Source organism: Diabrotica undecimpunctata, chromosome 3 (assembly GCF_040954645.1).
Source record: "Diabrotica undecimpunctata isolate CICGRU chromosome 3, icDiaUnde3, whole genome shotgun sequence".
Taxonomy (NCBI): Eukaryota; Metazoa; Arthropoda; class Insecta; order Coleoptera; family Chrysomelidae; genus Diabrotica; species Diabrotica undecimpunctata.
This window is the reverse complement of record NC_092805.1, coordinates 70,443,689-70,456,545: the sequence shown is the minus strand read 5'-3', so window position 1 is coordinate 70,456,545 and position 12,857 is coordinate 70,443,689. Positions and strand designations below refer to the sequence as shown.

At 30.6% G+C, this 12,857-nt stretch overlaps 1 protein-coding gene across 2 annotated transcripts in view; it reads left to right on the top strand.

The window, feature by feature from the left end:
• The window catches only part of LOC140436894 (fatty acyl-CoA reductase wat-like), a 208,130-nt gene extending 197,159 nt beyond the window's left edge, over positions 1 to 10,971 (top strand). For both annotated transcript variants that reach the window (XM_072526056.1, XM_072526057.1), the window contains exon 9: positions 10,389 to 10,971. In XM_072526056.1, the coding sequence (XP_072382157.1) occupies positions 10,389 to 10,488 (100 nt within the window). In that variant the 3' untranslated portion in view covers positions 10,489 to 10,971. The remainder of the gene's footprint in view (positions 1 to 10,388) is intronic.
• Positions 10,972 to 12,857: the final 1,886 nt, after the last annotated feature.

Here is a 12,857-nt window from a genome sequence, read left to right as displayed (position 1 = left end):
GTATCGTAAAAATTTTTTTTAATATAAGTGAGTCCAATAGTTTGAGAAAAAATGATTGAAAATCTTCCGGCTGAAGGAATTAAAGTTATAATTTATGTGATTAAATTTAAAAATTTATGGAAAGACTGAGATCCTCAGAGACCTGGCAGGAATAACAGTAAATGGAATGACTAAAGAATAAAGGAGAGTGGGTTAAAGGGAAATGAATGAGTTAATCAACAAAATTAGAGATGATAGAGGTCCTTCATGCTTAAAGCATCTAGCACCCTGAACAAAATATATTTTGGTTGTATTAAAATCCGATAAATAAAAGTCTGAAATTTTATTTGTGAGTAAGGTGTACTAAGTTGTTGACTAAGAGAGGGGGGAGCAATGGTTGATTAAAGGTTTAGGTAAAGTGGGAGAAAGTGAATTCTGATGAATTGCTGGATTGTGTTTAAATGTTTACTGAGTTTAGAACTAATGGGTGGATGGTAGATATATGAAAAGACAGAGAACTAGCAAAAGAAAAAAGAATGGACAGGAATATGGTGAAAAAGTGAAGATTGTAAAATAATGAAATAGTGAGGTATAAAAGATATGATGTTAACAATAGGGGGCTGAAAAATTCTTTTGGATGGAGTGTTGTGACAGTAGTGTAGAGAGAATGGTTGTTTTTTAAAAAAACAATAATTGTTGAGAAGGATTAAGGTGTTGACATTTATAGACGAAGGACAGATGAAGAAGATGGGGTAAATTTGAGAAGTGTGGGTTATGAGAAGAGTTGTCGGTGTAAGGGTTGAAAGTCACGGTTGAAAGATACATGGCGATTAACGCAGTTGGGGCTTCTTTGCTTTTCCTTGACTATTTCCAAGTCTTCATATAGATCTAATTTTAGAAAATTTTTTTGGGGTATATTATGTAACAAAGAGACGTCTTCTGGTATGTTGAGGGTATGTTTATGTTGTGCAAGATGTTGTGAGAAGGTGGAAGTGTTCTCTTTTTTAGTGTGTTCTTGGGAACGGGAAGTTAGTGATCTACAGGTTCTACCTATATATGTAGCATCACAATCAGAGCACTGTAATTTGTAAACACCACTACGATCCATGTAGTTGATGCAATCTTTTGAATTGGTTAAACATTGTCCTAGATTGTTCAGGACTTTAAAAGAAATGTGGGTATTCTCAACAGATCTTTTTAGGATATATCTGATATCTCCAGAAAGACGTTCTTGAAGGTAAGGTAAGGAAGCATAATGAGGTTTAATGGTCAAGTCTCTGGGGAACGCAGCCTCTCTCAAAAGTTTGAGTTGTCTCTTATTAATAAGTTTGTTAATGAGGTTGGGGTCATAACCATTGTTGGATGCTATTTGTTTTAGAATATTGAGTTCTGTTTGGTAGTTAGATTGTGATAGTGGGATTGTTTCTAGGCGGTGAATATAACTATGGAAGGCTGCATATTTATGTGACATTGGGTGGTTGGAAGATAAAGGTATGATATGATCGGTTTGTGTAGGTTTCCTATAGATACTGAAATCGAAATGGTCGTTTAATCTGGTAATAGTAAGGTCGAGGAAATTAATTGATTGAGACAACTCTAGTTCCATGGTGAACTTTATGTTTGGGTGGATTTGATTTATTTTGGAGAGTAATAGATCAGCTGAATTCGAGTTACCTGATATGAAGACTAAACAGTCATCAACATATCGAAACCAATGGAGAATTTCAGGATTTTTCATAATGTGTGTGGATTCTAAGTGATCCATAAAAATATCAGCTAGGAGAGGGGAAAGGCAACTACCCATGGCTAAGCCATCAGGTTGTCTGTAAAATTTACTATTGAAAACAAAAAAGTCTTGAGCTAGACAAGTTTGTAATAATTGAATAATTGAGTTAGTGGTAGACATAGTGATAGAATTTGCTCGTAGAAGAGAGTGGACCAGATTAATAGTTTCTTGTTTGGGGACTGAAGTAAACAAATTGCTGACATCAAATGAAAGCATTGTGATGTTGGGATGAAGATTTATTTGTTGGAGATTGTTGACTAGATGAATTGTATTTTTGACTGAAAAGCGAGGGGTGAAGTTCGTCATATTGTTAATGAGATTCAATATGAATTTTGACAGGATAGAAACTGGAGTGTTTATAAAACTAACAACAGGACGAATGGGAATTCCCTCTTTGTGTATCTTAGGTAAACCATACAATCTGGGTGTTAATGGGTTGCTAGGTATTTTATAATATGGAGCATCATGTTCTGACAAAAATTCTGTGAAAAGTTTATTGGTAGCTTTGATTTTATTAATGAACTTTTTTGTTGGATCTTCGGGGAGTGGGGTGAAATTGTTATCTGAAAGAAATGTAGTGACCTTGTCGTTATATAACTTCTGATCAAGAATGACTAGACAATTGCCTTTGTCTGCTTTACTAATGATTAAATTATGGGATTTAATTTTGTTTTTAATAGACTTGAGGATATGGAGTTGGTCTTTCTGTTTTTTGTATGAAAATTGTGGAAAAGGAACGTTGAATGAGTAGTTTTGAGAAGTAGAAGGTAGGTTGATGGATGATGAGTTGTGGGATGTGTTAGATGTAGTGTTGGTAGTAGAGATATTGAAAGAAGTAGAAGTTGATGGGAAATTCTTGTTTTTGAATTTGAAGATGGTTTTGTAGCAGGAGTTTCTAATTGAAGTTTTTTGGTTTAGAGGGACTGAGAGATTCTGTATGATAACATCTAGCTCAATGGAGAGACTCTGAAGGTCCTTTTCAGAAACCTTCCTCGGAATTGAGTATTTGAGACCTAGATTCAATAAGTCGAGTTCATTTTTATCAAAAGTTACGGAGGATAGATTTTTGAGTATGGGGGGGAATTGAAAATTAGAAAATTTAGTTTTGTTCTTGTTACTGTTATTATTTTGTGAATTAGATGCATTATTAATGAGTTTATTGAGTTTAGATTTAAGTTTACTGAATTTAATAGAGGTTACACTGTCCATTTTGTCCTGAACATCATTCAGAAGGTTACTTAAGTTATCAAAACCTATGGATTCAAGTAAACTTAAGCATGGGTGTATGTTACCTGAAGTAAAATCTAATTAAAATATTAAACATCATATAACATTATAAAAATCATGTACAATCTTTGGTAACATTTTTCATTTTAAAGGGTTTTTACCCAAATATTTTGGTGGCTCAGGCATGTTAACCTGTAAGTATAACCATTTTATTGTTTTTTAACCTTAGTCAAAATTTTAAACCACGTTTGCTGTAACTAAATGGTTTATACTTATTTTAGGCATTTTAACCTGATGATGGAACAGTTGTTCCGAAAACGTTCGTGCTTGTAATGTTGCCCTTTTAAGGGTTTTTATAAAATAAAATATACCCACATACAAAGACTAACCTCTTTTCTTTTATAAATTGATTGAATCCAACTTACCTTATTACAAAAGTGTACACAAAAAAAGTTACAGCCCTTTGAATTACAAAATAAAAAATTGTTTTTTGCAGTATCTCCCAAACTACTTAACGTTTTGTAATAAAATGGACACGTTACTTTCTTGTTCTGGAAACATTTTTCATAAAAAAGAAACAACAAAATCTAAGCGAATTTTAAGGGGGGTGTGCAGCCCTAAATTCCCCCAAACTTTTGAGTACGTTCAAATCAAATGAATTTTGTGGCATCATTAATTTAACACATTATTTTTAAAAATTTTTTGCCTCCTATCACTTTTTTCAAAAAACAGTTTTTATTGAGTTACGGCCCTTTTCATTAACCTTTAAAAAATTACGTGCAACTAAATAAATGGCTTAAATGAATTAACAAGTACAACAAAAATGTCTATAACCTCTTTAAATATGATATTACAATAAATGTTCAAAACGACCCCCATTTTCTTCAATACACATTCGGTATCGTTTTAATAAGGAAAACCGAATGCGCTGAAAAATCATATTTTTGTGACGAAATTGATTTGCAGCTTCAATTATTCTAACCCTCGTTTGTTGTTCGTCCTCTATTGTTGCAGAATAGACTTTCTCTTTCATAAACCCCCAAAATCAAAAGTCCATGGGGTTAAGACCTGGACTTCTGGATGGCCAAGAAATAGGTGCGTTACGACCCCTTCCAATCCACCGGCCAGGATACTGCCTGCGAAGGTATTCCCGGGCTTCATTAATGTAATGCGGTGGAACGCCCTCTTGTAGAAACCACATATTTTGCCTTATTGCAATATTCACTTCTTCCAAATACTCTTGTAAATCGTTTGCCAAGAACTGCAAATAATTATCACCATTTAAATGTTGGGAAGAAATACTGGGCCTATTAGATTGTTATCCCCAATATCTGCCCAAACATTAACTTTGAAAGTCCTTTGGTGATGAGTTGTTTTTTTTTTGCGTTAGGATTTTCGTCGGCCCAAATGTGCTCGTTATGATGAATTGCTATTCCATTTCTACTGAAGATAGCCTCGTCTGTAAATAAAATATTTCTAATAAAATTAACATTTCGAGTGTTTTCCATTAACAACCAATTGCAAAATCCAATCCTTTTAGGATAATCTTCAACCAATAACTCTTGAACCGTTGTTAAGTGATAGGGTTTAAGCAGCTGATCCCTTAAACGCCTCCAAACCCTTACGTGAGGAACATTTAGTTGAGAAGCTATTACCCTTGTACTTGTTTCAGGATGATTTCTAAAATGTTTTTATCAGTAGCATCCATTATTGGACGACCACTATTGCCAGCAACTTGCAGTTGGAATGTACCCGTTTCCCGTAAACGACGATCAATGGTCAGAAATAATCGTCATTCGGGTGTATTTCGATTAGGGTATTTTACTGCATAATGCCTTGCGGCTGCTGCACTATTTCCTTGACATTCACCTACGATATTCCCGATACTTTATTGAACTCATAATTTAATCTGATCCAACTTATCCAAAGTTAAATGGATATCTGCCATTTCCTGAAATATGTAGGCCATTGTAATATCAAAATTTTTAATATTAATCTTATTCACACAATAAATGATAGCTTCATATTATTGACTATTATTGATGGAAATGTTTGTAATTATTGTATCCGTAGAAGCTAATTGTAATTTTATGGCCAACTAGGAAAAAATTAGTTTTTCGAAAAAGTGATAAGAGGCAAAAAAGTTTTAAAAATAATGTGTTAAACTAATGATGCCACAAAGTTCATTTGATTTAAACGTTCTTAAAAGTTTGGGGGGATTTAGGGCTGCACACTTCCCTTAAAATTTTTCTGTGTGCTTAGATTTTGTTGTTTCTTTTTTTTGAAAAATGTTTTCAGAACAAGAAAGTAGCGTGTCCATTTTTATTACAAAATGTTAGTAGTTTAGGAGATAATGCAAAAAACAATTTTTATTTTGTAACTTCAAAGGGCTGTAACTTTTTTTGTGTACACTTTTGTACTAAGGTAAGTTATATTCAATCAATTTATTTTTGTCCCCGGAATGCGTGATTTAATTTATGACATACCTTTTTGAAACACCCTATATATATATATATATATATATATATATATATATATATATATATATATATATATTTATATATATATATATATATATATATATATATATATATATATATATATATATATATATATATATATCGCCATTACTGTAAAAAACAAACATTTCAAAACAGTGAGGTACAAACAAAAAATAACAATGTAAGAAAACATTAGTAGTTAGTATGATTAATCATTAAGGTGAGTGTAGTTTTAAATTTTGTTCAATATATTGCAATATATGTTGCTTCATTGCCCCGTGTCAGTTTTATAATTTAAAGTTTGTTTATTTTTGTTAATGTGGTACATCTCCAAAAATAACCTACTTTTGTAATTTTCAGTCTGTGCCAAAATATGAGCATTGTTGTAGTCTAACACATGACCGGTGTTTTTGTAGTGCTCGACTACTGCACAAGTATTTTTTCCTAAGCGGCAATCACTTTTATGCTGTGTGATACGTTGTTTTAGCCACTGCTATGTATGGCCAATGTAGCTTTTTTCACATCCTAGACACGGTATTTCGTATACCACATTACTCCTATATAAGGTTGGTACTAGGTCTTTAATTTTAGAAAAAAGTTGTTTGCTATTTATGGTATTGTATTTAGCTATATTAATATTGGAAACATCTTTAACTATGGATATGACAGACTGAGCTTACTCTGAACTGACTGAACTTAGACCGTTAATAAAGGGGAGTTTTTTATATTTGATTGACTCATTGTTAGAGTCAAGGACAGGACCATCATAGAAATTACTGCTGTAAATGAGTTTTTTCAAAATATGTTTAGGATAGCCGTTGTTTCGAAAAAATTTGTATAATATGTCCAGATTTTTTTGTAACAAATTATCATCAACAATGGACATTACCCTGTTTTTCATACCCAATACTGTATTATATTTTTGACGAGTGGTGTGGTTTGAAAAGTAATTCATATACCTGCCCGATGCTGTTGGCTTTTGGTACCAATCCAATGTCAGAATATTATCATTTGTTCTTATTACCTTTGTGTCTAAAAATGGTATACTAAGATCTGTCTCGGTTTCAATTGTGAACTGAAGATGTTCATTAAATGAATTAAAAATGTTTAATGTGGTATTGATGTGTTAAGATAAAACTGCACATATGATGTCATCGACATATTTATATATAAATGGTAATTCGAAAGGTAATTGTGTGATCACATTGTCTAAGAGATGATCAGTTACAATAATAGCAAGGATGGGACTAATCGGGGAACCCATAGGTGTTCCAAAAATTTGGGAATAAAATTTTTCATTGAAACTGAAATAAGTGTTATTAAAAATGAACCTGAGAAAAGTTACCTTTAGATAATGTCGTGTAGTCTTTTATAAGGTTCCAATTTGATTCTATAATGTCCGTGACCATATTTAGTGGAATGTTTGTAAATAAAGAAACCACATCCAAAGAAATAAAAACATAATCTTTTGGTAACTGCATTCCCCTAACAGCATTGACAAAGGTAAATGTGTCCTTATAATTATAATTATTGCGATATTCAAAGGCATCTTTTAATATATCAGCAAGGAATTTAGAAATGTTGTACGTAGTGGACTTTAAAGAACTTACAATAGGCCTGAGAAGAACGTCCAATTTATGGATTTTAGGCAAACAATAAAGTTTAGGAGAATATGAGTCATAGATTGTTAATTTTTTGCAACTTGTTCAGTAAGTTGATGTTGGTTTTTTAATGTTTTTATTAAGTCAATATATTTTTTCTCTATCACTGTAGTAGGGGCTTTGTCCAAACCAATATATGTCGATCGGTCGTTTAACAACGTTAATGTTTTGTCGATATAAACCTGTTTGTTCATAGCTACCGTACATCCACCTTTATCAGATTGTAAAATATATATGTCTGAATGTAACTTCAAATATTTTTGAACATACTTAAACGTTTTGTTTAATATTGTAGGGGGTTTAGATGTTGAATTGTGTAGATAATTAGTTACTACATTTGTTACTTGTGCCCTAAGTAGATCCTTAGATTCAACTGTCACCTCATCGATGATATTTTCTACATCTGCTAAAAAAATGTCTAACTTAAAATCTGGGGGTGTACACTCAAAACTAAATTTTGGACCAAGAGAAAGAAAATCAGACACTTCTTTTGGAAAGTCAACATTTGTCATTGTTTAAAAATAAGTGGTTGGAAAATAAGTTATTAGTTAGATGTTCAAACTTTTTTATGTTAGTAAGCTTGACTTGGTTGAAAACATTAGGAAAACTATTCTTTAACCTTTGTTCATATTCAGTTAATATGTTGTTAGGAACAAATTGTTTTCTTCAAACTCACACTTAATTTTATTAATATCACTTTTCGCATTTGAAACATTAATACAAGTTATTTTTATTTCTAAATTCAATGTTTTCTTATGGATGTCATTAATGAATTTATCTACTTTATTATTTAAAAAATTGTCATTACCTGCGTATAATAAGCTTCGTAGATTAAAAACACTGTTACGAACGTGCTCAGGTGTAACATTAGATGTTCTACAACGTAATAAAAAAATTCTCCTGTTATTCAATTTTGCTATCCTTATGTTTAACTTCGCCCATTGTTTCATTAAAGTTGTAATGTTTGTTCCATATATTTGGCTGATCTCTTAATAAAAACTCATCATAAAATATTTAACGTGATTATTTCGACCAAAAAACAATTTATAAGTATGTTGGAAATATCGGGTATTTGGTCTATATTAAATTTCCATCAGTTCCATCTTATCACATCAACACCACATTAAACATTTTTAGTTCATTTAATGAACATCTTCAGTTCACAATTGAAACCGAGACAGATCTTAGTATACCATTTTTAGACACAAAAGTAGGTAGACACCTAATAAGAACAAATGACAATATTCTGACATTGGATTGGTACCAAAAGCCAACAGCATCGGGCAGTTATATGAATTACTTTTCAAACCACACCACTCGTCAAAAATATAATAGAGTATTGGGTATGAAAAACAGGGTAATGTCCATTGTTGATGATAATTTGTTACAAAAAAATCTGGACATATTATACCAAATTTTTCGAAACAACGGCTATCCTAAACGTATTTTGAAAAAACTCATTTACAGCAGTAATTTCTATGATGGTCCTGTCCTTGACTCTAACAATGAGTCAATCAAATATAAAAAACTCCCCTTTATTAACGGTCTAACTCAGTCTGTCATATCCATATTTAAAGATGTTTCCAATATTAATATAGCTAAATACAATACCATAAATAGCAAACAACTTTTTTCTAAAATTAAAGACCCAGTACCAACCTTATATAGGAGTAATGTGGTATATGAAATACCGTGTCTAGGATGTGAAAAAAGCTACATTGGCCATTCATCGCAGTGGCTAAAACAACGTATCACACAGCATAAAATTGATTGCCGCTTGGGAAAAAATACTTGTGCAGTAGTCGAGCACTACAAAAACACCGGTCATCTGTTAGACTACAACAATGCTCGTATTTTGGCACAGACTCAAAATTACAAAAGTAGGTTATTTTTGGAGATGTACCACATTAACAAAAATAAACAAACTTTAAATTATAAAAGAGACACCAGGAAATGAAGCAATATGTTGAACAAAATTTAAAACTACGCTCACCTTAATGATTAATCATACTAACTAGCCTTAAATGATTAATTAAAGAAAAATAATATTCCTTTAATGTTTTCTTACATTTTAAAATAACTTTTACTTGTTCCATCTTATTTATTGTTAACGAACGTGCTGAAAGATATTTTAAATTTCAACATGCATTTTATTGGATGTACATATACTTCAGCAATAATGTTATTTTAATATTCAATTTTATGTATGTGTACAATCTTTTAATTTCTGTAAGTATTGTAAATCTAAGTGTACGTCAGTGTTTTGAAATGTTTGTTTTTTACAGTTACTCCCGATGAAGCTATTAAATAAATTGCGAAATATTGAGCTTTAGAAAAAACAAAGATTTTTATTTAATATAGACCACATACCCGATATTTCCAACATACTTATAAATGGTTTTTTGGTCGAAATAATCACGTTATATATAATATATATATATATATATATATATATATATATATATATATATATATATATATATATATATATATATATATTGCATTTGATAGATGAAGTTTAAATGCTGATTAAATGCTGGTTTAAAGGACGTTCAAAAAAAAAGAAAGATGATCGACATCATCCAGTTTTCCGCAATATTCGAAATTATCCCTCTCCATTTCTTTTCTTCTTTTTTCGGTGTCACATTAGGTCCCTATAACTTTGGCTATTACATTGGCAGTTGCTCTCGGTTTTCAACTAGTCAATAGATGTTCGGCACTGCGTACTCGTCTAATCACGAATGTTATTTGGTCATAACATTTCCTTCCTTTCAATTCATCTGCGAACCTCCATTTTACCTTTTACTTTTATTTTAAATAAATAATATGGATATTATGTATGTGTTGAGGTAGTTGGTATAGGATCGTTAGATGTTTACGTGGATCGTTAAAACTCTTAAATCAAGTGGTTTGAGGGGATAACTGTCAAGTGTACAAATGAATGGTTTGTGAAGCAGTAATGATTTCATTGACCCTTCCATATTGTTAGCTGATTTTTTTTAAATAGTAATGACATTTGATGTATTTAAGAAATTCTGAAAGTTTAAAAGTCGAAAGAATATATTACCAATTTTGAAGTTTATTCTTAAGTTATATTTAACGAATACATTAATGCCCAAGAAAAAAAAATTACAGAACAATCCTGCCCTAGTACAAAAATAGGAATATCTTTTAAATATTTATAGTTTTAACTTAAATATATTTCGATTATACTAAATTTAATTTTGTTTTCAGGCTCTTCATCCTGCACAATGGATTGAAAGCCATTCTGAGTTTTTGTGTTTGCAGTACAGCTCTCAGTGTGTGTTCTAAGATATTATCTTTGGTGTATTAGGAAGCATGGGACACTAGTAAAATTGTGAAAGCAGTAATAAACTCTTTTATTTCACTGTACATATAGAAATGTAAAAATGGATTTTTATGTTTATTGATATTCTTAATAAATTGTAGCAGAATATGCTTTGACAGGTAAATAAATATTTAAAGTTTAAGAAGTATACCACAAATATGTAATGTAGTTATATTATATTCATATTTACTACAAAAATTATCTTATTGATCACATCAAAGCTGTTCAGTTGCTCAAAAATATATAGGACCAGGACACCAGGAAGCTTTCAGTAGACTTAATCTCAATAAATCTTGAAATATGTTTAGTGGGATGTATCATTTATATATCTTAATATATTTTTTTGATAATACTTTAGAACAAATTTTTTTTCTTTTAGTATGTTATCTGTTATATTGTTAATTTCGTACACTCAGTCTATTGTGAAAACTATAGTTTCGGAAATAAAAATGATATGATGGCTGTAAATCCTTTTTTTCTATTTTCAGGTTTAATTTTTTAATGAGTTATTTTTCAGTTTTGAAATAACAGGTAAGAACTATATTGACCTGTTCGACAAGTTACTAGTTTCCAAGTTAGAAAATCTTAACTACCTACATGAACATTTTTTCAAAATTTCGAACGTATTTGTAGTCCACTAAAACGTTACACTTTTTATACCTTAGCGTGCCTTTCTTAGAAGACGCAATTTAATTTTTGTGTTTTTTAATGTGTTGAAAATGTATATATAAGCTTAAGTTTAAGTATTTGGGGTCGCCACAAGTGTCCCTAGTAACGTAGTGTCGTAAACTAGTAACCCTAAAAAATTGTTATTAAACACTATTTGTAGCCAATAAAATTCTATACAACTTTATTTGTATTAACTTTAATCGTAAAATGAAAAATAAAAAAGGTATAAACAAAAAAAACTTAAAATTTTGGAACAAATTTTCTTTTGGCTATAACTTTTTTCTGGTAATTTTACGATAAAATAACATCAAAACAATATCATGTAGAGTTTATAGAATTTTTCATACATTAATTTTTACTAAAAATTTGTTTAATTTTATTAGTTTCTTTGGATTGTACAGCGCTTCGAAGTTGGCCGGGTTCTTGAATACTCGCCATCTCGGAATAAGGGATGCAAAGGGTTTTCGCGTTGTATCTCGTAAACTAGTAACACTACAGAAAATTTTAGGACATTATGTGTAGGAAATTAAATTGTCTATAAATTTATTCGTATTACTTTTTACGGTAAAACGGAAAATAAAATAGTTATTAACAAAAATAACGAAAAATTTATTAACAATTTTTTTTAGCCTTAATTTTTTCTATTCATTTAACAATAAAATAATGCCAGAGCAATATTATGGAGTGTTTTGCAATGAATAATTTTCACTACAAATTTGTATAAATTCATTATTTTTTCTGGATTTTACAGAGCTCCGAAGTTAATCGGATTCTCGATTACTCGTAAGAATACGATAAAACGAACCATTAGACTTAATTTCTATTTATATTTTTTATTCTTATTATATAATTAAATAATAATAACTTTTTCACATTTAATTGTGCAGTAAAATGCAATAAAAATAAAGTTGTAGAAAATTTAATTTGCTATAAATAATGTAGTATAAAATTTTCTATAGGATTGCTGATTGACGAGATACAGCGCGAAAACCCTTTGCATCCCTTTGCTTTCCAAGATGGCGGCCGGGTTCAAGGTCGTGACGATACCACAAACTTGAACTTCAGCTTATACTAACCACGCCCACATATAAAAAAAAATTGCGTCCTCTTAAAAATGTAATCTCAATGAAACTTTTCAATGGACATTTGTTTAAAACGCTGAATAAAATCTTGTTGTACTTGTTGGAAACGAGTTGGTATTTGACATCGTACTCAAACTAATGTATTATTATTGGATCATGTCGTATAAATACAATTTGTTACTTGATTCCTTAGGTCTATAATGAATGTAAAAAATGTAAATAGCTTTTGAATAAATAATTTCTTTACTATAATTGTTTTTTTTTTAACTTTTTTTATAATGGTGGAATAACGTTAAAACGTCTAAATTTTAACGTATCTTATAATAATATATTAGATAGATTCAATAAAATGGATTTAGGCCTATTTCACTGCAATCTTTTCAGATCTATTGCGGTCCTCTATTGTTAGATTCTTATTTGGAGACGGACAATACACGACATTACGATGATCACTACACTCCATTTAGGGGATCAAGACAGAAGATAAAGAGAGAGAGAGAGAGAGAGAAGAATATATTATATTTTTTAAAAGGTCTAATAGCCTCAAGACTGAACTTTTCATGTAGCTTTTTGCCGTTGGCTTGTCTTCGCCTAATATAAAGA